Below are 23,075 nucleotides of genomic sequence, written 5' to 3' on the forward strand. Positions count from 1 at the left end.
TGAATCCTACCCTTAGTTACTTATCCTGTGATAGAGGTTAATATGTTTTGCCTTTTGTTATTTACCAATAAACATTAAAACAATACATTAGGCTAAATGTAAATTATTGGTCTTTTACAGTTGTGAATTACTTACACATCTTTCTTCAGAATATAATATTACTAGTATATCATTTCTAGTATGTCATTATATATTTACCACCTCGCTATAAGAACTGAACTCACTGTGTGGGGACACATGAAATATGATCATATAATCACAACAAAGCTGATTGTGTTAGAGCAGCTCTAGGTTTTATTAGGCATTTCCTTGCAATGTTTTTCGGGGTACACAGTGCTTTGTTTCTGCATGGCGTCCTGCATCTGAGACACAGTGCCAGGACAGCAATGTTAAAAGCTGTTACAGCATCTGCCAAGCGTGCCCCCGGGACTTTCTACTTGATCTGGCTGAGGGGTGGAGGGATCTTGATGTCTTGCCCCTTTTCCAGTCTCTTCTCACACTCAACCAGGTAATTCACTCCATCAATAACGGTTTGGACCAGCTCCACCTGCACACAGGGACAAACACAGGCGCTGATACTACCTTTGGGATTCTCCTATGCAAGGCAAGGACTGCTGACCAGGATATCTTTCCCACACTGATTCCAAATGTGGTCTATTCAATTGATTGGATTGACTACAAAAATTACACAAATAATATATCTAGCTATGCACAGGAGTCTCTTTAGTGTATGTCTAATCTGTAAAGGACCAAAACACTACAAAATACTGATTAGACTTATATTAGTGCAAATGGAGTCTTATGTGAAGTGGATACACTGGCTATCAATGGGATATTTCGATGTCTTGAGGTATCTACATACTTCAGACTTGCCGAGGCGGTCAAGGTTCGAGATGTCGAAGGTGCTGCCGACAGCCGCGGTGTCCACGCCACCTGTGCCTCGCTTCTGCAGACGCAGGTTGTCAAGGATCTTGGGGAAGCGTGGATCCTGCAGAGAATGGGATAGAGGGGCTCATCAGGGCAGGGTTAGGATCCAGTGAGGCGTTTGTGTGTGTGTGTGTCTATATGCCTGTCAATACTCACAAGGTGGATAAAGGACTATATTATTTACATTGCACCCCTATAAATATTTTGAAAGTATCAGCAGTTTAGTTAAGTTTCCTGGTTTATAAAGACTGATTCATTTTTCCATTAAGAGTACAAAAGCAGTCTCTGCGTATGGAGAGGTTACCTTGCTGAGCCGAGGGAGGCTGATGTGCACGCCAGCCCTCAGGCCTGTCCCCAGATTGGAGGGGCAGGTCAGGACATAGCCCAGCCTCTCATTCCACATGAACTCCCAGCCTTTCTCCTTGATCAGCCTCTCCACCTGTCAGAAAACACACAGCCCTCAGCGCTCTGAATGTGCAATCACACACAGCACACACACTTTACTACCATCATTGTAAATAACACATGCAGACAAAGACCCTAAATGCACATGCATGCCGACCTAAACAGACACACATAAGGTTTTTTTTTAACCATGTTTTTTTATCATTATGGGATGGATGCAGCTTCACAGTGATGACAGTAGGCCAGGCCAACAGTTTGCCCACCTGATGTGGCAAACATTCTCCTGCTGTCCTTCACACGTGGCTCTGCCTGGACCCACCACTGTGGAGCCAGCTGGCCCAGTTAAGATTGTTTACAGGCAGACACTAGAGACACACAGACTCCCTACACATCCCCATCCTCTAAGTCTCTGTGTACCTCCTTGAGCCCCTTGCAGAAGCGCTCAAACACCCTCTTCATGTTGCCCCCCTTCTCCATGGAGATGACGCGGGTGTGGTCCTCCTCGTTCACCCAGACCAAGAAGGTCTTCTCATTGTTGTGCCTGCCGCGGCCAAAACATATAGATTAGAGAGGCTCTGAGGAGCTCACTGATGCCTTTAAACATTTTCCATGGACATTTGAAAAGCTGGCAATACCCTTAAAAACTACAATTTGATAATAACCATTCATAGTTTTTACATTACTTTTAGGAATTAGTTTTGCCATAATTGCATTTAGTTACAAGGTACGTACATATATGTATATAGACATTGCTGTGTAGCCAAGTATCAACTATGCAATTACCACATGAGGGCATAAGGGCAAATGCACTTTATAGCTTTAAATATAACTTGCAGTATTGACCATTAACCCAATAATTCCCAAACACTTACTCAGTAATATGTTCCTTTTAATTGAAAGGGTTACCGAATTACACACTAGCACAGACACATTACTTACTCAAATGTGCCTGTAATAGCTCTGCAGTAGCTCTTAAATAACCCACTGCTCAGGAGTCCTGAAGAGTGGGATCGCTTTCTTTCATTTATGCTCTATAGTCAAATATTGTGCTACTGGACGTATGTTTTTAACAATCGGTATAAATCCTCTGCAGTGTGTGTGTTAAACCTGCTGTCTGGGATCATGTAGAAGAGAAATCTAGCAAGCTGAAAGATCTGCAGAGTATCAGATTAAGAAGGATGAGAAAGGGTGAATGAAGAGCAGACTCAGGCATGAATTATTGAAGCAGTCTTGGCATGCTCTCCATGCGGGAGGTAGGACGAATCTCAGTGGGACAGCCACAGAATTAAGGTAGTGATGTCTGGCAGCACACTGGTCTATTTATGGGCACAGGATGGCACTGAAAAACAAGCCAGAACAAATCCTGATCACACTGGAGCATTGCCCAACCCTGACAAGTGTGTTTTTACCTACTGTTCAAATAGGGGTAGGATTTATAGATACTTCTTAGCTGATCTTCCAGTCCTGCTACATGGGTCTGAGTTTCTTTTTTCAACAGAAGGATCCACAACCTACCAGATTCCCCTGGCATCGGGCCAGTCACGAGCCATCCCTGAGCAGGTCAGCAGTGGAGAGACAGGCTTATCAAACAGGAAGTGATCCTGGACAGAACAGAAGGCACACGATAAGGGGCAATAAGAAGACTACAAGAGAAAGCTCTGTATTAAACTGTTACTGCTCAATAAGGCCGGCATTAATGTCAATCTTTCTGTTTTAAATCTCTCTCTCTCTCAATGCACAGTATATTTATATATCTGCTCACGTCGATGAGCTGCTGCTGTTCCTTCTCTGTCATCTCAGTCAGGCTGTAGTAGCGCCCCAGCAGGTCTTCCTTCAGCCCGCTCAGTGCATCCGCCACCACTCGCTCCACCTCCCGGCGCTCCGCACGGGTGCAGGCAGGGGGCAGGGCGAGCCCCCGAATACTGCGGCCCGTCCTCACCCGTGAAGATAGCACATAGCGCTCGTCGAAAACCCCCGACCGGATCTGAATGAGACACGTCAGGAGGGGTGTCAGTAATGCATCATTTATCTGAAGCTATCAATACTGGAAACACAAGTAGAGCAGAGGAAATGTTTTCACTGATTGAGTTAAACGAAGGTACAGTGAAATGAAAGGATGTGTTAAACCCTATAACGTGTCACGTGTATTTAGTATTGATGTTAGATCCTAATACTAATGCAGTGGGAGTGAGCTCCTGTACCTACCTTACTGGCGTCTAGGTCAGTGGGGTGTCTCATAATCTGGGGGTCATAACCGTTGTGCCTCTCCTTAATGACGGGGTTAAATAATTCAGCAAATACCTGTACATGGCAGAAAATATATAATGAGTTAATTCTTATTTTGGAAACTGTGACACAATTCTGACAACGCAACTCATTATTTAAATTGCTTGTAAGTACAATTACATAAATACAAAACGAAACATGAAAATGTACCTCATTTTGTTGGGTTTCTTTCTATATGCACACATTTGAATGTCACTCTTACCCATGTCCACACTGTCCCTAATGTCCTCTTTGCCCCTCACCTGGTAGGACTCCTCGTCCCCAGCTACCATGCCAACGGTCTTAATGAACGGGTGGCCAGGATTGTCCACCCCGGTCTGGATGCACTGGTCCAGGGTGAAGCCATTGGGGGTGGCTTTGTCAATGAGCTCTGCATAGATAGCTGGGGTCAAGTGACTGGCCATACAGTTGTTGTGCTTCCTCAAGTCAGGGTACTCAGCACTGTCATGTAGAAAAAAGAAATCAATACTGTAATAAAACCACAGTGACATTTATACTGCACCCCCAGAGCTAGCCTCCTCACTGCATTGCTGGTAGCCAATCGAAACCACCGCAGTTACAATCTCTCAATGAAATTGGATTCACTTTTGCTGCAATATGTGATTTGTTGTGATTTTTACAGACACCTCATTAAGATCTAAATGTCAAGTCCTAACGTTATTATACTTGTTAAAGGTACTGTACTGTGAGGCTAAACCGTTTCGTATTTCTTTTCAGGTTCAATGGTTGTAGTACAGTGTGCAGCTATACTTGTTTTATACAAAGATGTCGTTTTCTTGCAGCTGTGGTATTAATGATGCTATTATTTTGCTGTTGTAGTAAGAATAAACAGAACCAAGCGATGTTTTCCCTTTTCTTAAAACATTTCAGTTAGAATTATAGAGGTTTCCAAAAGATAGACTGGAAAGTTTATTGTTACAAATGCATTGCTCTGTTGGGATTAACAGATCAAAGAATGAGGATTCATTGTACAGTACAAACCCAATCAAAGCTATACGTTTTAAACAGGCCATGTCGTGTGACTTGTGTCCATGTTAATAAATCTGCAATCACATTCCATTGCATAAGGTTTTTTCCCTGGCAGATCTGTTTATTTACTGATTATGGTACCACTAAAAAGGATGCAAATGTAATAAAAAAAATCCTTATTCTTTTTTTAACATGTCTATTTAAAGATCACAACCACAATTAACTAAATAATAACTTGAATTGCCCTATATAGCGTCTCCGTCACAGTGCCTTGTACCCAGAACGGTATTATTATGCAAACATATGCTGTGAGCAGAAAATGTACAGTTTGCGATCAGAACATCTTAAATGTGTCATGGGTCATGCCTCGACGGTTGCAGTTCCTAGCGGGTATAAGGTAGTGGGTATAGTGGTTACCTTGCCGGGTACCGTCTCCTACTGGATTGCGCTGAAGCATGGACCTTGTCCTTGTTGATCAGGTAGCCCGTCACTAAGGACCCAGCTCCGACCAGCGACAGGATACCCACGGTCCTCTTCCGTGACAAAACCCGAGTGAAGGTGCTTGCCATTTTGTCCCACAATTAGAGAAAGGCAGGGAGAACGACTGCTGGCCAATCCTCCACAAACTGTAACGGTCCCAAAACAACCACAGAGAGAAAGAGTGTACAAAATTGGATCAGGAGAGAAAGTGGTTAATAAGGGAGAGAACGTGGTACGACTACTAAATAAAGCACAACTGTACGCGATGAGATCAAAGACTGCAGCAACAACCCACCCCCTCTCGCGCTCCAAAAAAAAAAAAAAAAAACCTAGACAAAATCCATCAGATCAAATCTGTTAATCCCTATTCTGAGACTGAAGTCGGGTTCTTACAGAAGTGACCGTTTCATGGACTATAGTACTGATTTGATGCGTATACTGGAATGAGTGTATCGTTTTTAAATTGCTTTAAATTGTATGGTAGGTATACAACTAATGGTCTTTTGTTATTATAGCATGGGCTAAGCAAAAGTACACACTTCACAAATGTTTGTTAGAAGAATAGGCTTTCCAAAAATCATGCGCCAGACAATTTGCAATATAAATGCATTTCTAAGAATATAAACATAATGCGGGATTGTTGCTTTGCTCGTGATTAGACTGCAGTTAGACAGTGTGATGCATGTGTCAGACATCCATCGCACTGCCAGCGGACTCTGCAGTAGCGGAACTCATTGTGCATGCAGCTCGTGTAGCTTGCATGCCCGCGTTCCACGTTCAGCACCGTAAGATCTGGACAGGGCCATGGTGCGCGCTTGCTGGTGGTATCCAAGCAACAAAACCTTCCGAATAAATAAATACAATAATATCAAATATAAAATTGGGCTGTCCCGTGAGGTCCTTGTAAATCATATTACGCAAAACATAACCTACATACTGTACTACCGCTGAAACATTAACATTTCCAGGAATTCCAATGGGCAACATCACTTCATCAATGTAAAATCTGTCAAATACAATACCAGTAGGTCAACTATTTAAATCATCACTGTTGTTTATTATGATAGATCAGCCACCACTATACAATTGATATGGACGAGATTGCTGCAGAAATGTCCATTGAGATACTATAACCTTAAATCTACTACCATACTATGATAATTGATAAAAACGCTCTCAGGTCTTACTGTCCGGTCAATATTGCCTATAACAAGCTTGTTTATTTTCCAATATTTTCTTCCAATATTTTATTTTAATCGGTTTTAAATGTTTATTTTATTTTTTAAAATTTTTTCTTAGCATTCAAAAGTAGTGTCACCGTTTAAACCCGTTACCTTTCAGTAAATGTGCAGCGGCATTGAACGAGACCCCGGCCTAGATGGATCAAATGAACCGCCAGTGCGTGGCGTGAATTAGTCGTCACAATAGGTGGCGAATTTTCTTTGTGACATAAGCGAAAATTGTATATTTACTGGCGTAATCAGAGATTGGTTTTACAAGGAATACTACTGACCGTATGTATAAAATATGGACAAAAGTAAATTCGTCTCTTTATAACACACACATACATACCTATGTGTGTGTGTGTGTATATTATATATATATATATATATATATATATATATATATATATATATATATATATATATATATATATATATATATATACCAACCAAGCTTAATGTTTGTACAACCCTTAGCAAACAAGTACGCACCGGATAACATTTTGCAGTGTTTTTTTTTTTTTTTTTTAAATAAAAATAATTTGATCTTTAATATCCCATGAAGCACTCTCAAAAATGGTTCATACAATGCGTTCGTAGCAGAGTAACGTTTCCCGGTTCAGAGTCCACTTGGATCTTATCGAGGAACCATTGCCTTTCAAGATAGGAACTCGTAAGCCTTCCTCTTCCAGAGAACACAAAGACTCCAACTCTTTCCAACGTTTTAACGGCCATTTAAGTGACATGGGCCTGTTTAACATGTAATGCAACCCTAAGCACAGTTAAATGGTGCGGTATTCCTTGATAGCCCTGTCTTGAAGGATTTTATTATGAAAGGAATCCCAAACGTTTAGTGGCATTATTACAACATTTCTACCAATTCAAAACACTTGATTTAACAACACATGTCCTTGCAAAAATGAAAACTGGGTTTTAAAAAAAAAAACACAAGTTGGATAACTGGTTCTGGTTCTCAAATCCGTTAACCGAATACTTCTAGATGTCTTGAGTTCAATTTACACCGAGAGCATGCAGTTATAAGGTTGACTCCATTGCTTTCCATGTTGTGAAACCAACATAAAAATGTAACTCCTACTACCTTACAGTTAGAGGACTCGGTACATCAATACTAAAAGTTTAGGGTGCTAACTGCAGAACTCAGGACACAATAAAGAGGTACCATGAGGAATGCTAACCATTTATTCACATTTTTGTATAGATAAAAACATCCTTTATAACACCAATAAAAAAAGAAAAGATCATGTTATATGCAAGAAGCATTTCACTCCTCAGTAAGATTAAATAGACCGTATGCGTACCTGGTACTTCTGAGCTGGCTGCTGTGGGATCCGCTGCTGCTGGCTAGGTGACTTGACTGGGAGTGCCCAGTTTCATAAGAACTCTTCCGCTTGAGATTAGAGTAACTTTGGTAAGCTAGTGCCCAGCCCCACCTTCCAGGAAAGGACCATAAAACATGCCACTGACTGCTGTGAACGTACATGCCTGTCATTACGGTTTACTTGCACCTTTATATCTTCATTGTACAAAAACCCAGAAGTGAGGCTTTTCTTTTACTGTACGAACCAATTCGCAATAATAATTTCAGACCCCACTTTTTTTTTTTAAAGTAATACTTTAAACCATTTTTTTTCTAGTCATGCCCTTCCATAGGTCAACAGAAGTTTAATTGTGTAAGAGTGCATATATACAAGTAAATTTACCACATCAACACACCATAGCTCATGTGGTAAATTTATTTTCGAATCAATCGGTGTGTGTGTGTGTATATATATATATATATATATATATATATATATATATATATATATATATATACACACACACACACACACACACACACACTACAAGAAAGAAATGTTCCGGTTGAGATAATACAGACGCTGTGACTCTAATCACGTAGCAGCCTGATCTTTGTTACCTGTGTGGGTGTGAGGGTGGATACCTTGGCTTCAAGTGGTTGGAGATAAGCAGCTTGGCAGTCAATTATACAAACACTTTTTGCCAACCCCTCAAAAACATGGAAAACATATTTGTAAACCAAGAAATTAAAACCCTTAAAAGGCTTCTGACCACTGAGCAATTCCATTGCATTAGAAAACAAGCATTTTTATTATACTGAATATGTAAAATATTTCTCATTCATTCACATTAATTAGCAAATCTAATATTTAAATAATATATATATAATATATACAACCAATCTACATATCGCCACCTTATTTTAAAAAAGACAAACATAACAAAATACATAATTCACAACCAGAATCATTTGCTCAAATTTTTTTGTTCTATCTGGCCTTTAAACATAAAAACTTTTTCAAGGCCACTGCGCAGGTCTTTTTTGGCAAAGTACTTCTCATATTGCTTTTTGTTTGTTTCACACAACTGTCTACAGTAAAAAACAGTAAAATGTCCTATTACTTCCTGAACTGGATGCAGGGACTGAATTGCTCCACACATGAAGTTTCCTTAAGGCGGTCATTTGACTATGAACAAAAGTACAAACAATTGCAATACTACACAATAGCTAACGTAGCCTAATTGCTTGACCTACTGACCAAGGGCAAATGTATTCTAGCCTACAAAGCCAGTGCAACCACTGCTTAATATTGACCTGAAAAGACTCCCCCAGGTTTAAATAAATTAAAATAGGAAGAAAATAAATCAACAGGCTTCTAAAAAAATCAAAGTGTTCACAATGAAATATTTCAGCTGGAGTCTTGTTGACTATGACAACAGCTTCTTCCTGCTGTAGGGCCTGTTCACTGATCGCTGCCTGGACGCTCCGTTAAACGGGGACATGTCCTGCTCTGCGACCATGGGTGCTGCCGCCTTCTTCTGTGCAGACGTGTCCAGGCTGGACTCATCATCTGTGAAAAGGATTACAACATCAATCTGTGAACCTAGGTCTTAATCAAATAAAAAGGATGTAGAAGTATTTACATACAAACCAAACAGACAGACACAGCCCCAACAGCAAAACATATAATCTACATCTATTATTAGATTAGAAGAAGTGAAACCCACTGACTTCAAAAAAGCATTTCTGTACACAAGTTCAATCAAACTTACCTGTTGCATAGCTCTTCTTGTTTGAGGAAGGGGTCTTGCCCCTATACAGCAATGGAGATTGAGTCAACGCCAGCAGGCCACTTGCAGATACAGGCTTCCTCAATTTGCAGCTTGGCGGAGTCACACCTATAGAAAAAAAATACATTACGATTACATTATACAGCAGAGTAGCAAGAAAGGTCAAACTGATAGGCTGCTGCCTGAAAACTGCCTCCTCTCTGCTAATCTGGATTCAGCACCACCTGGAACACTTTCTTGACAGGCCTTTAACAGCAGATGACAAGTATATCTTAACAGAATCTCAAGAACCACAACAGAGCACGGTAATCAAGTTGAAAAGCCCTGTCAATATATTAAGTTCTTAACATGCTCTTAGAATGCCTTAGAGTGGAATCACTTAATATAATTTTGTCTGCAGTAAGGTGGTCAGTGCAACTCTGCTGAACAGCGATTGGAAAGACTTAGGGAAGCTGCACGTCTAAACCAAGAGATCTTACCCGAGATGACAAAGTCTTTGTCAATGAAAAACTGGTTGTCGCACTGCAGGGATTCGCTGTCTCCCCATTGGTTACACAGACCTCCGGTGATGTCCGAATCCTCAAGCTGGCTTAGAAGGGGTTTCTTCGCTCTCCTCTGACCATCCTCTTCATCTGGGGAAAAGGCCTCGCTGCTGCCTCTCTTCCTCGACCTAAGACCAAACGCCTCTCTGGAGTCTTGTCTGTCACCATGATCCAAAGATTGAATATCCTGGAGCCTGCAGACTCCTTCCAGGTCAGGATCCTCCAGCAATTTCAAATTTTCAGCCTCCTTGCTAAGAGGCACACCTACTACCCACTTCTCCTTATTGCCAACACCTGCGCCTCCAGCCTTCTTCCTCCGGGGCCAGTTGATGAGGCTCTCTGGGGTGGACCTGCCTCGTCTCTGAGGTGAGGGAGTCCAGGGGGCAGCTTCTCCGATTCCAGAAGGGGAGGGGGTGCTGGAATGCTGCGTTGGGGTGTAGGACTGACAGATATAAGTCTGCACCCCACCTTTTCCTGGCGTTGTTTTACCAGGTGTACCATGAGCGCAAAGCGAAGAGGGGGAAGCATATCCGGTGTCCCTGCGCTTGGGGTAACGAGTGAGCGGACTGGCTGGTCCTGCTCTTTTTGTCTTTGTGCTGCCCTGGGGTAACACCTTCAGGCTACTCTCTACACCAGTCTCCCCGGCGTTAAAGGAATCTGTTCGTTTGAACTTCAGTTTGTGCAGTCCCGAAGCCTGCATCTCCAGCTCTACCTGGTAGGAGGGGGTATTTGGAGTGGCTGGGCTGCGCCGTTGGCTAGGTGTTCGAGAGGTCCGGGGAGTGGAAAACTTTGGGGGTTCCTCTGGGCTCCTAAGACGGGCGGCTGCCCGCCTCTGCTGGCGATCAGGGGTCAAACGGAACCCATAACTGGGTCCAGTGGTGGAAGAGGAGTCTCCTAGTTTTCTGGATGAAAATTCAAACACCTCATCAGACCTTGAGGGCTTTCTGGTGAAACAAATATTCATTTTAAGATCCTCTGTTTTTAGGATTGTGGCTTCAGAGATTTCAATGCTCTCCTCCTCTTCTGTTGTTGCGAAAGACCCAGATGTGCATGTGCTAGCCTGGGAAGAAGAGTCTAGCCTCTCTGAAACAGATACCACGTCAGACTGGGAAATGGCTTTGTTCTGGGAGAGCTCCGAGGATCCTGGCAGCTGTTTACAAACACCTGTCTGGGTGCTGCCCATGCTGTCTGACTTGAAGGCTCTCTTTAGTTTAGGGGGACTAATCTCATCAGTGCTGGCAGTCTGCTGCAGGTACCCACAGGACCTTGAACTTGAAAGCAATCTGGCTTTCTCCCGATTCTTTCTGCCACCCAGTGGCTTGCTCACGATGTTGGGCTTAACAGGGGAGCTGGAAAATGCACTTGCAAGCGCTGTTGTATCAGCGGTCTCTAGCCTGTCTGTTAAAGTTGTTCCTCCCATCTTCTGAAGGTTTTTCCTTGGTGTGACATTATTGTTGCTACTTTTCAATGGCGTCCATACAGGGTTTTTAGGAGGAGTTCCTTTCAAAGGTGTTCCTCCTGACCTTGTAAAAATCCTCTGTGGAATGAGAGGACTTTTCTGTTGAGTCCTAGCAGGTTGTTTAACAGGAGAGGAATTGCCACAAAGCTCAGCTCCAGCATCAGCATCATTTCTCAATGGCGTACAGGATTTGGAGGCTTTAGGTGTTCTTGGAGTTAGGGGGGCAACCAAGCTTGTTTTCCAAGGTTTTTTCTCTGGGGTAAAATGTCCTGCCTTCTGGGGGGAATGTTCAAATAGTGAATGATCTTTTCTTGGAGTGCCTAATTGTCCACTGATTCTCAGTGAAGTTCTTGTGGCAATTTGTTTTGGTGGAGTTCCCACTGGAGAGTTGGGAGCACATGGACCCTGGCAGCTCCTTAAAGTTACTGGTGAATTTGTTATGCTCTGGGATCTTGGATGAGTTTGCAGGGTACATGCTTTTTGAGGGGTTGTCATTAACGCTCTTGGCGTACCTGGTGTTTGAGGACTCTTTCTTGGGGTACCATTTTTTTTAGGTGTCCTTAACATTCTGGGGGAGTGGCGAGATGGATTGCAGGGGGACTCCGGTACTTTGAACGCCACATGAGCTTGTCCTTGAAGCCTGGGTTTTTGTGGAGAAGGCGACCAGGTCACAGTTTTTTTGGGTGTTCTGGTTGGGCTTTGCAAAATACCAGACTTTGCATGTGTTCTTGCAGGCAATAAGGATTCCACAAAGTTCTTTACTGGTGTCCTCAGACGGTTGCCTGGTGAGCTATCCTTGAGAGGAGTTCCCAATACCAAACGCTGGCTTCTCCGGACAGGAGATTTGAAAGGACTGCCACCTAACTTCCAAGAAGATGACCCATGTGTCTCTGATCTTATTCCCAGGACAGGGCTCATCACAGGGGTTTGGCATGGGATCCTGGTGGGTGTACGTGGAGACTTCCTAGGAGTTACGCCTCTGCCCGTGGGGCTCCATAGCTTCCTATGAGCTTTTCTAGGAGTCTTCTTAGGAGTCTGTAGAATAAATTAAATATTCAAACTGGTTTTGCTCCCTCTTCAACAATTTAATGGCACTGTATTAGTGACATGGGTGTGGTACGTACCTGACACACTAGTTCCTCCGAAACCTGCTCTTCCATACCAGCCCTTCTCTCTTCCCTGGAACCACAGGCTTCAGAGTGGCTGGGAGAGCGCATGGCACCAAACAGCAGCCGTACTGGAGACCTGATGGTCTGAATATCCAGCATGCCTGAAATACAAGCATTGTTTCGATTACACACAAACAAAAGTAATACCTTAGTGAAATGACCTACATTTTACCGGACATCAGCAAGTACACCAATACTCCATCTGGTAACCCCCAACCGCCACCTCCCCTGCTCGTAAATAATAGTTTGGTTTGTTTACTCCTCCCCAGACATACTGCAATCTACAAAAACAGTAAACTGAAAATCATCACAGGAGGATTATTTTACCACATTTAAAAAGGTAAAAACATTAAGGCATGCAAAACTGACATCCTGAAAATAAGGAAAAAAGGTATTTCTAAAATGTGGACCTTGCTGATAACCTGCAAGCCAAGTGCCGTACTCACCTGCTTTGCTATCACTCAGGGTCAGTTGGGAAGCCGAATGGACCCTCTCCAGGTTCCGAGACCGGGGCTGGGAACTGGAGTAGAAGGAGCTGGAGTGCCTCCTGCCGAAAGAGAGCTTCTTGATTCGAGGGCTCCTTCTCAAGTCAGTCTCTACAATCAGAAATGAAAATGAATGATTGATTTGAAGAGCATTGGCTGATGGTGGGAAATGACTGGATTACAACACCTCAGTGCGCAACCTTTATTTACACAAGATGGTTTGTGCTCCCTACACCTTTGTTGCTGGGGTTTCAAGCTGCGAATATATATTGTAAGGTTATTGGCAGGTGTATGTGTGGATGTTTTCCCAGTTTACATACCGATGGCTAGTTTCACATGCCCAGATTAGAAACAGTCCTGGACTACCTTACCTAAACCAGATGAAGAGCAAACTCACCATTTTCTGGCTTCACAGGGGATTCCTCCACAATGCAGACTTCAGAAGCTGTTATTGAGTTCCTGAATCACATAGAAAATACAATTCACTACAGTACAAACATCAATAATGTGTTATTGGTATCATTGGCAATAGTTAAGTATTTATCTTAAGACACTTATGCACTAAAATACAGTAATCCGTCGTGTATCTACCTGTCACATATCCGCCCTAACCAACCTCTTCAGCAACGTTAGTTTATTACTGAACAGAGAAGATTAGTTCAAATATTGTAGATCCTACCAAAGTTTTCGTACACTGTGTTGTATGTGCTCCGTGCGCTGCCATTGCTGGTAGTGTCACGTGACCTGTTCAATGTGTTAATATGCAAATAAATTCTGTTTGCCTGCGGTGCATATCAGCTTGAAACTCCGTCTCGATCTCCTGCCTGTCACTCAGCAGCAAATGCACGCATCCACACGGCTACTTTGTCACAAGCATCAATATCCTGTATCTTTCTAAACAAGGGATTTAGGGGAGCTCCCTAATAAAAGCTGAATCTCAAAACAATAATTGTGTGAATATAGTAATTCTTACAGCTGTGGATTCATTCAAAACAGGATTCATTTATCCGCCCTTACTCTGGTCCCACCGTAGTCAGCCATGCGACCAATTACTGCAGTTAACTCTCTCATTAACAATAGCAAACAATTAAGAGCAGTTTTTCTTTTCTTTTTTGAAGCCATGGAAACAACCTTGGAGTTTCAGTTGTACTGACCTTCCTTTAATCTGTCTGTGCAGCAGCCTGTTTGAGACCTGCTTGTGCAGAGGTGTTTCCATGACCTTTTTAGTCAGAAGCTTGTGATTATCTGAAACTGGAAACAGTACAACATTCAGCATAAAGAGCACATACTAAAAATAAGTCACAAGAACCTTTGTATTGACAGATCCAGTTTAGCTACGTTTAGCAGATTTTTCCTTCTTTAAAGGTTGCAGAAACCACACCTTCAACAATTAACTTCAATACTGTTGTGCATTTGTATGATATTATATTATATAACAGCATGCATATAATTTTGTTCTAGAGGTAAAATGCCATGATTACCTTTCACATCATCCTTAGACCTTGAACGCTTGTGCCTCAGTCCCTCCACAGCAGATACAGACTGGCTCCTTGGTAGCTTAGCTTTTTTAATAGAACTGTGTGACTCTTGATTAAACAGGTTCCGGCGTACCTTTGTTACCTCTGCAGAAAAAGACATTAGTAAAAAGCACAAGTTAAGTAGGAAATACCCGTTCAATACACATTGCTCTTATTAGCCAAGTTGGGGAGACATGCTCAAGTAGGAACAAGTGGGAATGGGATCGACACCCAGATTGTGTGACCCACAAGGAGCACAGCTGGCTGCCAAGAAAATAATTCAACCATAATAAAGCAGAACTGAGTTCAAGATTGTTTAAAAGATATCTTTGAATTTAAACATTATAAAAAAGGACAAAACAGGTCACCTCTAAAAATAAAAATGTTGTCTCAGAAGTTACTTTGTGTGAATAACAAATAACTTGAAATACTCACCTTGTACTACTTCTTTGGGTGGTGGTGGTTCAGGACAAGGTAGCTCCACAGCAAAAGAAAGACGAGACTTAACGCTTTCCTAATAAATAAGACAAAATCAGCAATATTAAAACCTGTTCCGCGCATTTTGTTTGTTTACAAATGATCTTTTGAAAAGTATATTGCAGGATTTTCCCATAAAGTACCCCCCCCCCCCCCCCCATTTACCCTTTTTGTAGACTTCTTGGGCATTTCAATTTGCCGTAAACTCTGAGATGCATCACTCATGCTTCGATGACGAGTCAGCATACCACTCCTAAAGAATAAATAAAATAGTATAGGTAGTATTTCAAACACATTTAAAAAGGTACACGCATACATCGATAAATATCTATTCTACAGAACACATTATACCTGCAAGTTCAGATAAAGGTGTAATATTTAAACAAAACAAAAAATACCTAGGCCACACTGCATATACACCTCTGGCTACACAGTTTCTATGTTCTGCACTTTATTCCACTTTCTTGGGGGCAGTCTCACCTTTTTTTCTCGGCTGATCTGGTGCGCAGGTTTTCAAGACGCTCCCCCCCAGCTGAGGATGTACTGGGGGCTGCCGAAAGCTGTGAAGCAGCTGGAGAGTTGCTCTCCTGTGTCATTGACTCATCGCTGAAGAAATCTGAAGGAAGAACCGAAGTCAACTTTTCAGGCAGCTGTGTGCCAAGACTGGAGTACATATCCCCAAGGATCGTTGGAACGGTGTTGATGTACCTGCAAAAGAAAAAGAATCCTTGCCTGTTAAGGTTTTAGTTCCTTCTGGATGGTACAATCACACAGATATGTATTACTACTCTTATCTAGGGTATATTTACAGTTTACATACAGACCATGCAGTGTTACAAGTCTACACCACTTTTACCAACACGTCCAAATAGATCCATATATGTAAATTAAGCAGTTAAAGACTTACACTATAAGGATCTCTTCTTCCAGGAACTTAGCGAGGTAAGATGGGTCTTTAGACAAGGAGATAATGCGCAGCATATCTGTAATCTGGATTTACAGAAAAAACAGTGAATACTATGAGACCAAAAACATTTCACAGGTTCAAAACCAGCCAAGTTAAAATGAAGTCAGCCAGATAGACACAGGGTCTACAAACAACTTCCAATCTGAAATGCAAGAAGTGTGAAATACATATTCTTTTACTTCTCTCGTCAGCCACAAGATGTCAGTTATGACTCACTTTTTACTAATTGAAGTAACTAAAGATTGAGACACGGTAGAAAGTCAAATACAATCTAACTGGCACTGTAGGTAGTATGGATTTATAGAACAAACACATTCATGCATTTGGTTTAAAATTTCACATAAAACGTAACAGTACTGCATGTGTAATATAAATAAAAGGAAAATGGCAATGCAATTGACAATTCACCTGCATTTTTACAGTTCTATTTTGAACTTACTGAATGAAAGTTATTTAAAACATGTTATTATATGTTTCTTTATTGTAATACAGTGAGTAAAACAAAATAAACTTTCTTCAGTTTTACTTGCCTCCTCTACCAGTTGTTCCAGGCCGTCTGTGTCAGTCTGAACAGAGGGGCACTGGAGACACATCTCCAAACGCAGCACAACCTGCAGCTGGCACCTGGACAGTAACCACAATACAAGCATTACGTCTTCAATCATAAAGTCCAAAAGGAAACCGTGCCTGTTTACTTCAGGTGAACCCTGTTTGTCCACGATGACCACCTGGTTTGCATCACCTTGCATGTCAGTTTCTTTAAATAACTGACCGGTATTAGTAGTATGTTTTTGTTTCATCAACGTTCTTGGTTTTGGAATAGAACCATCAAGTATTCCATGTCATAAGGAAGACCCCAAAAAGGCTCACAGAAGTAGTGTCATTAAAATTAACAAAAAATAAATAAACATATTATATATATATATATATATATATATATATATATATATATATAAAAGAATTCAGAACCACCTTTCATTAATTAGAAATAAAAAAATGAATGAACCAGTAGTACAGCACTTCACCAGTCAGGGACATGACAAACGATGTAAAGTTTGTAGTATTAGAACAGCTCAAATTAGACAATGCGACATATAGAAGAATAAAAGAAAGTAAATGGAAAAATAGACTGAACGCGATTATGCCAGCGGGACTCAACAGAAAAGAATGAACTAATTAACTTCAATAAATATATAACATTTAAATAAATAAACAAAATTCATTCAAAAGTTGTGCATGCTGATGCGCTGGGGAGGCCAAATCTAGACTGATCCTCAGAGCCAGCATTGCATGTTATAATCAAAATATAAGTTTATATAAAGTAGTGTTAATTAGAATTAATATAGATTCAAAGATAGAAGTAAAAATGATGTCACAATATATAGAACACCATTACATCATGTAAGAATAAATCATGGATTTGAATGTAAACAATAACAAGTAGTTGTCATGTCGTCAAAAACCTATAAATACCTCCAATGTTTTGATTCAAACACAGGCTCCCTTGAGAAAGATATGTACAACATATCGAAACGTTGGGCAGCTGGCTCTTTGAGCTAAAATATTATATATATATATATAATCTGTCTGGAATGTTTAAATGGTTTAATCTGTATTAATGTGTTCAAATAAACTGTTAATAATTTATCCATAACCAATTAACACTCAATATTGTTCAATGAAGAAATATTAAAACAAACTAAAATTCAAAGACAAATGTTTCAACAGAAGTCTTTCAATGTCTTTATAACAAAAGTCAAAATGTTTTTCTTCAAATAACTGAGAATGTTCTTAAGTTTATTTGTTATGAAAATAAATGCAATTTAAATACAGCACAAATAAATTATAAGCCCTAGATACTCACTCGCGAACCTTTGCTTCATTGTCTTGTGCGTTTGCGTACTGCTGTCTGATCAATTTGCTGGACTTAACAAGGTTTTCCTGCACAAATTGGGCACAATTCACCTGCAACAGAGATGGATGAAATATTGATTTTTTTTCCCCTAAGTGTATCATAAATGGGCCTCTTGCTGCCTCAGGTCACATTTCATCAGTTCAAAATAAGTATTAAATTTGAGCTGAAATCGCTTACTATCCCACAATGTGTACAAATCTGACACCCGGTCATTTTCTTATCCATTATAATGAAATGAATTGTTTTTGGATCTGACATCAATCCATGTCCTTTACAGCTTTATAATAAGAATATGTTTTATGCCATCATTTTCAAGTATTTCATTTGCTGTAACTTACTTCTGCATCTCCTAGGACCTCACATAAGTACAAGACATTCTCAGCGGGAGAAATATAATTGTAAAATACAATGGGAAGTGCAGCAAGAAAGAATATTAAGTGTTCCACTCAAAAGGCTATCAAATAGAGCCCCTGTATTCCCATTAATGGCATTTAGAGGTTTGAGAGGAGAGTTCTTGATAATTGGAACCTTTCCCACACACTCAAAGCTGTAATCAATATCCTTCCTATAAAATAAATATGTTCAGTTTACCTCCAGTTCTTGGTTGTCTGTTGATTTCAGAAATGTTTCAATGAGATTAAGGGAGTTCTGGACTTGCGTAACCAGAGAGGAGTCTCGTTCGGTCACAGCCTTCTGGTAACTCTCCTTAAGATGGGACAGAAGCTCCTCTTCACTTTTAAAATCTAAGAACACAAAAAAAAAATCATGAAAATCTCAAGAGGAAATTTTAATTTATTTATCCAATAATCTCAACTCTTGACATAAATGAGGCGGCAGAACAGTTAAGATGCTTACGTGTTGAATTGCGACCTGCCTTCCCTCCTTGCTTGTCTCCCGATCGCCTCTTTCCCTGTTTGACAGGTCCCCTCTCGCTGGGCTGAGGTTCGTCTGGCTGACTCTTCTGTGCCTTCACATTGAGCCGGGCCACATTCAGCATCTGGAGGGAACGGCTCATGGTCTTCATCTTCTGTCTTACTGGAGTACGGGGTCCGCCAGCTGGGAGGTAAGAAAAACAAATTATGTTATTAAATAAATAAATAAATAAATAAATAAATAAATAAATAAACAACACACACAAAGACTTTACTAAAATAGCAGTTGGCATATCCTGCAGTGATATGAACTTATGGCACTGAAGTAGGACTCCAGTAAAGCAATACTTGAGATGAGACTCCGTTATACTTACATCTTTTCCTGCCTTGCTGCTCTGAATCTTCTGAGCTAGCTGTTCCTTGGTATAGTTCAGACAAACAGGCTGTTAGATCCTGTTCTGGGTTTGAGCTCGTTCCTTCATCCAGCTCATCCTCCTCAGGGGCAGCATGCAGTAACCTGCCGACAGAAACACTTCTATCAGGTAACAACATTGCATCAGTCAGTTAGACTGTTTCTCTTACTTGAACATTTTACACAGATATCGTGCATATATCAAAATCTTGCATAGTACATGAAATACCTGATTGACTCCATCAAGTTGGAACTGACTCCTGACTGATCAGACAGTGGGAACCATCCCTCCACAAGAGCTGAAGGCCCTGGGTAGGTCGAGGACAGCTCCTGCTGTGCCCAGTCAGGGACAGGAGGGTCTTCTACAAGAGTAAGAGGGAAAATAAAAAAATCAAATAAAAAAACAAAACAAACAATAACGCACTACTACTATCCCAAAGAGATGATAAAAGCACTGTTATTTTGTTTTGCAGGACCCATTGAATAATTGTACTGCAAAACCTCACCTGAGCTGTTCTCTTGCTCGTCCTCTATGCAATCATAAACATGGTTTAAGACACTAGAGACGATGTCGGGTAAGTCTGTGGAAAGTTCGTCGCTCCCCTGGGACACCAACTCGTTCAGCAAGAGGCCTCCGTCAGATGTAGGTTCTGGGTAAAGTAGGGTGAGCAGAGCTGTGGTGGCAGAGAGTGGAGACAGGACCCCAGTGCAGGGAGGGAAACCTCCACTCACATCAACGCTAACAACCTGAAACAACCAAAAACAAACGGCTAATGAGTCAGTCATTTTCCAGCCGATTCTTTAAACCTATTTTACAGTCTCTTGATTAATGTACCTGTACTTTTTAATAATTACCTAAACTAAAAAAAATGTCTGATACTTAAAACGCCACACAATGTTATGTCTCTGCTGCTTCATGGAAACACTTTTTTTTTTAAAGAAATAAAACATTCAAATGAACATTTATAATTATCACAGCACAAAATGAAAACAACTTATTGTAGAAATATGTGTTTCCCTTATAATTGAATATTTATGGTTATGAATAAAAGTTTAAATAAGATATACTGTAAAATAACCCACCATATGCAGACTTTGCACAGCAAGCTCCTTTAAAAGTTGTTGAAATGCAATTTTTTCTTCATCACTCCCAGCGGTTTCCTTAGCCTGTTGAACTACCCAGGTGTCAGTTCTCATCACCCTGGGTTTCAGGCAGCTCCAGTCTGTAAGGGCTTCTTTCAATGTTATATTAACCGGGTTGGGCAAAGCGCTCTGTCTGCTGGACATGGACTCCAGGGAAATGCTGCAAATGATCATCTCTGCTACAAAAACATTAACCAAAGGGAAAAAAAAAATATCATTATCTGGCCATGGCTTAATTAGAGTGTGAATTTGTTCAAAAATACCTAAATACTGCAGTGTCTATGCCAACTTCAATAAACAAACATCAGCAGGGGAATTGTTTATGTATTGATCAATTACAAAAATAAGTTTCAATACAACCTTGAGGTCCTTGAGCTTAAGCTTCTGCCCTCTGTTCAATATGTCTTTGTCATCTCTCAGGGGGGAGGGGTTTAATACCTGCAGAACATCATGCAGTTTCCTAAATACGCTTTACCTTCTCCACAGCGCAGCAGTCCACACTGCACAGGAAAAGCAGCACGGTAGATCCGCTCTGAAGACATCAGATAATTAATGCTGGAGTCAAAGGGGAACACTGCTTCCCTTACTCCAGGCAAATGGATGAGAGAACCTCCAGTGAAGGGCAAGCACTGCATTAAGGGTGATCCTCCTGCACCATCTCTCCCCAAAAGGGATTGTCCAAGTATACCGTGAAAAGGCACTAAACTCCCACCAGCCTGTCTCAACACCTCAGATAGCACTTCATACCCAGCATGATCAGGAGATTCCATCAGCTGTAATAAAACACACACAAAAAAAACGTATTTAGTACAAGTTTTGGCCCATGAGGGAGGCCTTTCTGCTACAATGAATCCCTTCCCTTTCCCCCACAATGTGCTTTAGTGATTAATATCAGAATTTAGTTAGTTTCTAAAACAAACTATTTTATTATTGTAATATGTTGTGCTGGGGGTTATGTGCAAGGTGTTTTACATATTCCTAAAACTGAAAAAAAAACGTGTAAGAAATGATGTCAAAATAAATGAGAATGAACTTCAAATAAAGATTTGTGTTTTTAGATTGTAGAAGACAGTGGAAATGTAGTGCAGAGACAGAATAGTGAACGGTTTTAAACAGTTGTCATGCGTCCTACCTTCTTGCACGCTGTAGTATCCAGCCAATGCAAAGCAACTTTATTCTGGAAAATCATCTCCTGGACAGCCCTGGGCAGGATGTCCTCCAAAACATCTTTGTAAGAATCACTCCTGCCACCTGAGCACATGAACGCCTGAAGCTCTGCTGTGGAGTGCGGACATGTAGAGACGAGAAACACCACATTCTGGCTTTTCAGTGATAATTCGTCTTCTGCCAAAGCGAGGTTCGGTGGCACCTTGCTGCCAGGCAACTGCCCTCTCCTCCTGGGTCGAAGGACTGGTTTGGTCGGAGAGGTGATGTCAGGCCTGTCCCACTGAAAATCCAGCAAAGTCTCTTTCAGTGCTGTTTGGATAACCTGTGCCTTGGGTGCCAATAGTTTCCCCTTGTCCAAAGTCTCCCCTGCCTGGTTTTCTTCAAACTTAGACTGACATTCCCCTTCGAAATCCTCGAAGTTCTTGGCTTTGAGCTCCTTAAAATCGGAAGCTCGGTATATTTTGCCCCTGGCTCCACGCGAGTTGTAGAATTTGTACCCCCATTTGACCTTATCCAAACCAAACCTGCATCCAAAATAATTGAGGATTTTCAAAACACCGTGCTTTAGGAGATTCGCCTCGGCACAAACACCACCCGAGACAGTCCTGTCTCCAGAACTCGATGTGTCGATCAGAAACACTAAATTACGAGAAACCATCTTGCAATTAGTATAACTTTGTATGCGCCTTTAAAGAAAAGGCGACACTCCATCAAGCTGCGCTCTCTCTCTATCGCCGTCTCTTTCAGACAAAAATTCAAAAACAGATGTTGCATTTGAAACAATCAAGACAGACCGTCTACTTGTATTTTTCTGTTTATAATCAATTTATATTCATTTGTTTTGTTCGCGTAAGCCTTTCTCCTTTGTTACTATTTTACAGTGGCTAGTACTGGTACCGGTACTTAAAAAACACTAACATAGTTTTACCTTATAAAATACTAGTCTAGTTGTATTACTATAATGTTATTATTAAAGTCAGTTTTAGAAACACATTTTCATTACAGTACATTACAATGCGTGTTGGGATACATAACAACTACCCCCCTCAGTTAAAGTATATACATATTTATAAGCGCGTTTATTCGTATAACGGATGTATCTGTTTTACTTTAATTGTAGCTGTCAAAAGTGACAAAAAAATAATAATCTGTTATTGTTTTCCTCAGACAAACACTTCAGCCGCCATCTTTGGTTTTCTTCTTCGCTGACTCAAACACTTCGCGCTCACCACTGGATCGCCCACCCTCTCTACTCCCATTGGCTGTAATCTAGGATCCCCATTCCAATTGGATAAGAATCATACGTGCGGTCCATAGACGCCAGATGCCAGTTCGGATTGGACACATTCCATGAAAAGCGAGTCATGATTGGTACACACGTGGTGAAGAAGTTGCGTTCCACTGTCTGTGATTGGCTATATCAAATTCAACAGATATTTTTTAAAAGTTAAAGAGGTTGATTGGGGCAATAGTGTAATAGTGGGTAGTTCTGTCCTGTTTACATTTTTAAAAGTATTATTATTTTCAATTACTAGATTGTGTTCAGAAT

The 23,075-nt window shown here is 41.0% G+C and overlaps 2 protein-coding genes across 3 annotated transcripts; both read right to left on the reverse strand.

The window, feature by feature from the left end:
• Positions 1–271: 271 nt before the first annotated feature.
• LOC117429822 (creatine kinase U-type, mitochondrial-like) lies at positions 272–5,359 on the reverse strand. The gene is made up of 9 exons (XM_034049669.3): positions 5,005–5,359; positions 3,861–4,059; positions 3,538–3,633; positions 3,095–3,316; positions 2,848–2,933; positions 1,750–1,873; positions 1,232–1,366; positions 863–988; positions 272–547 (listed from the first exon to the last, which is right to left on the reverse strand). The coding sequence occupies exons 1-9, from the start codon at positions 5,154–5,156 to the stop codon at positions 434–436; spliced, it is 1,254 nt and encodes a 417-aa protein (XP_033905560.3). The 5' UTR covers positions 5,157–5,359; the 3' UTR covers positions 272–433.
• Positions 5,360–8,401: 3,042 nt separating this feature from the next.
• Positions 8,402–22,901, reverse strand: LOC131700601 (treslin-like). Of its 2 annotated transcripts, none has more exons than XM_058998989.1 (22): positions 21,492–22,901; positions 20,835–21,132; positions 20,300–20,535; positions 19,723–19,963; positions 19,446–19,578; positions 19,179–19,321; positions 18,788–18,988; positions 18,524–18,675; positions 17,882–17,982; positions 16,548–16,641; positions 15,958–16,040; positions 15,531–15,758; positions 15,216–15,303; positions 15,009–15,087; positions 14,538–14,678; positions 14,211–14,307; positions 13,454–13,515; positions 13,018–13,167; positions 12,527–12,672; positions 9,881–12,437; positions 9,384–9,509; positions 8,402–9,181 (listed from the first exon to the last, which is right to left on the reverse strand). In XM_058998989.1, exons 1-22 carry the CDS (start codon positions 22,182–22,184, stop codon positions 9,039–9,041), a joined length of 6,192 nt encoding a protein of 2,063 aa, XP_058854972.1. In that variant the 5' UTR covers positions 22,185–22,901; the 3' UTR covers positions 8,402–9,038. The 2 variants fall into 2 exon arrangements, with proteins under 2 accessions (XP_058854972.1, XP_058854971.1); XM_058998988.1 differs by having other exon boundaries at positions 20,300–20,538.
• Between the last annotated feature and the right edge of the window lie 174 nt (positions 22,902–23,075).

The sequence above is a fragment of the Acipenser ruthenus genome, chromosome 24 (assembly GCF_902713425.1).
Source record: "Acipenser ruthenus chromosome 24, fAciRut3.2 maternal haplotype, whole genome shotgun sequence".
NCBI lineage: Eukaryota > Metazoa > Chordata > Actinopteri > Acipenseriformes > Acipenseridae > Acipenser > Acipenser ruthenus.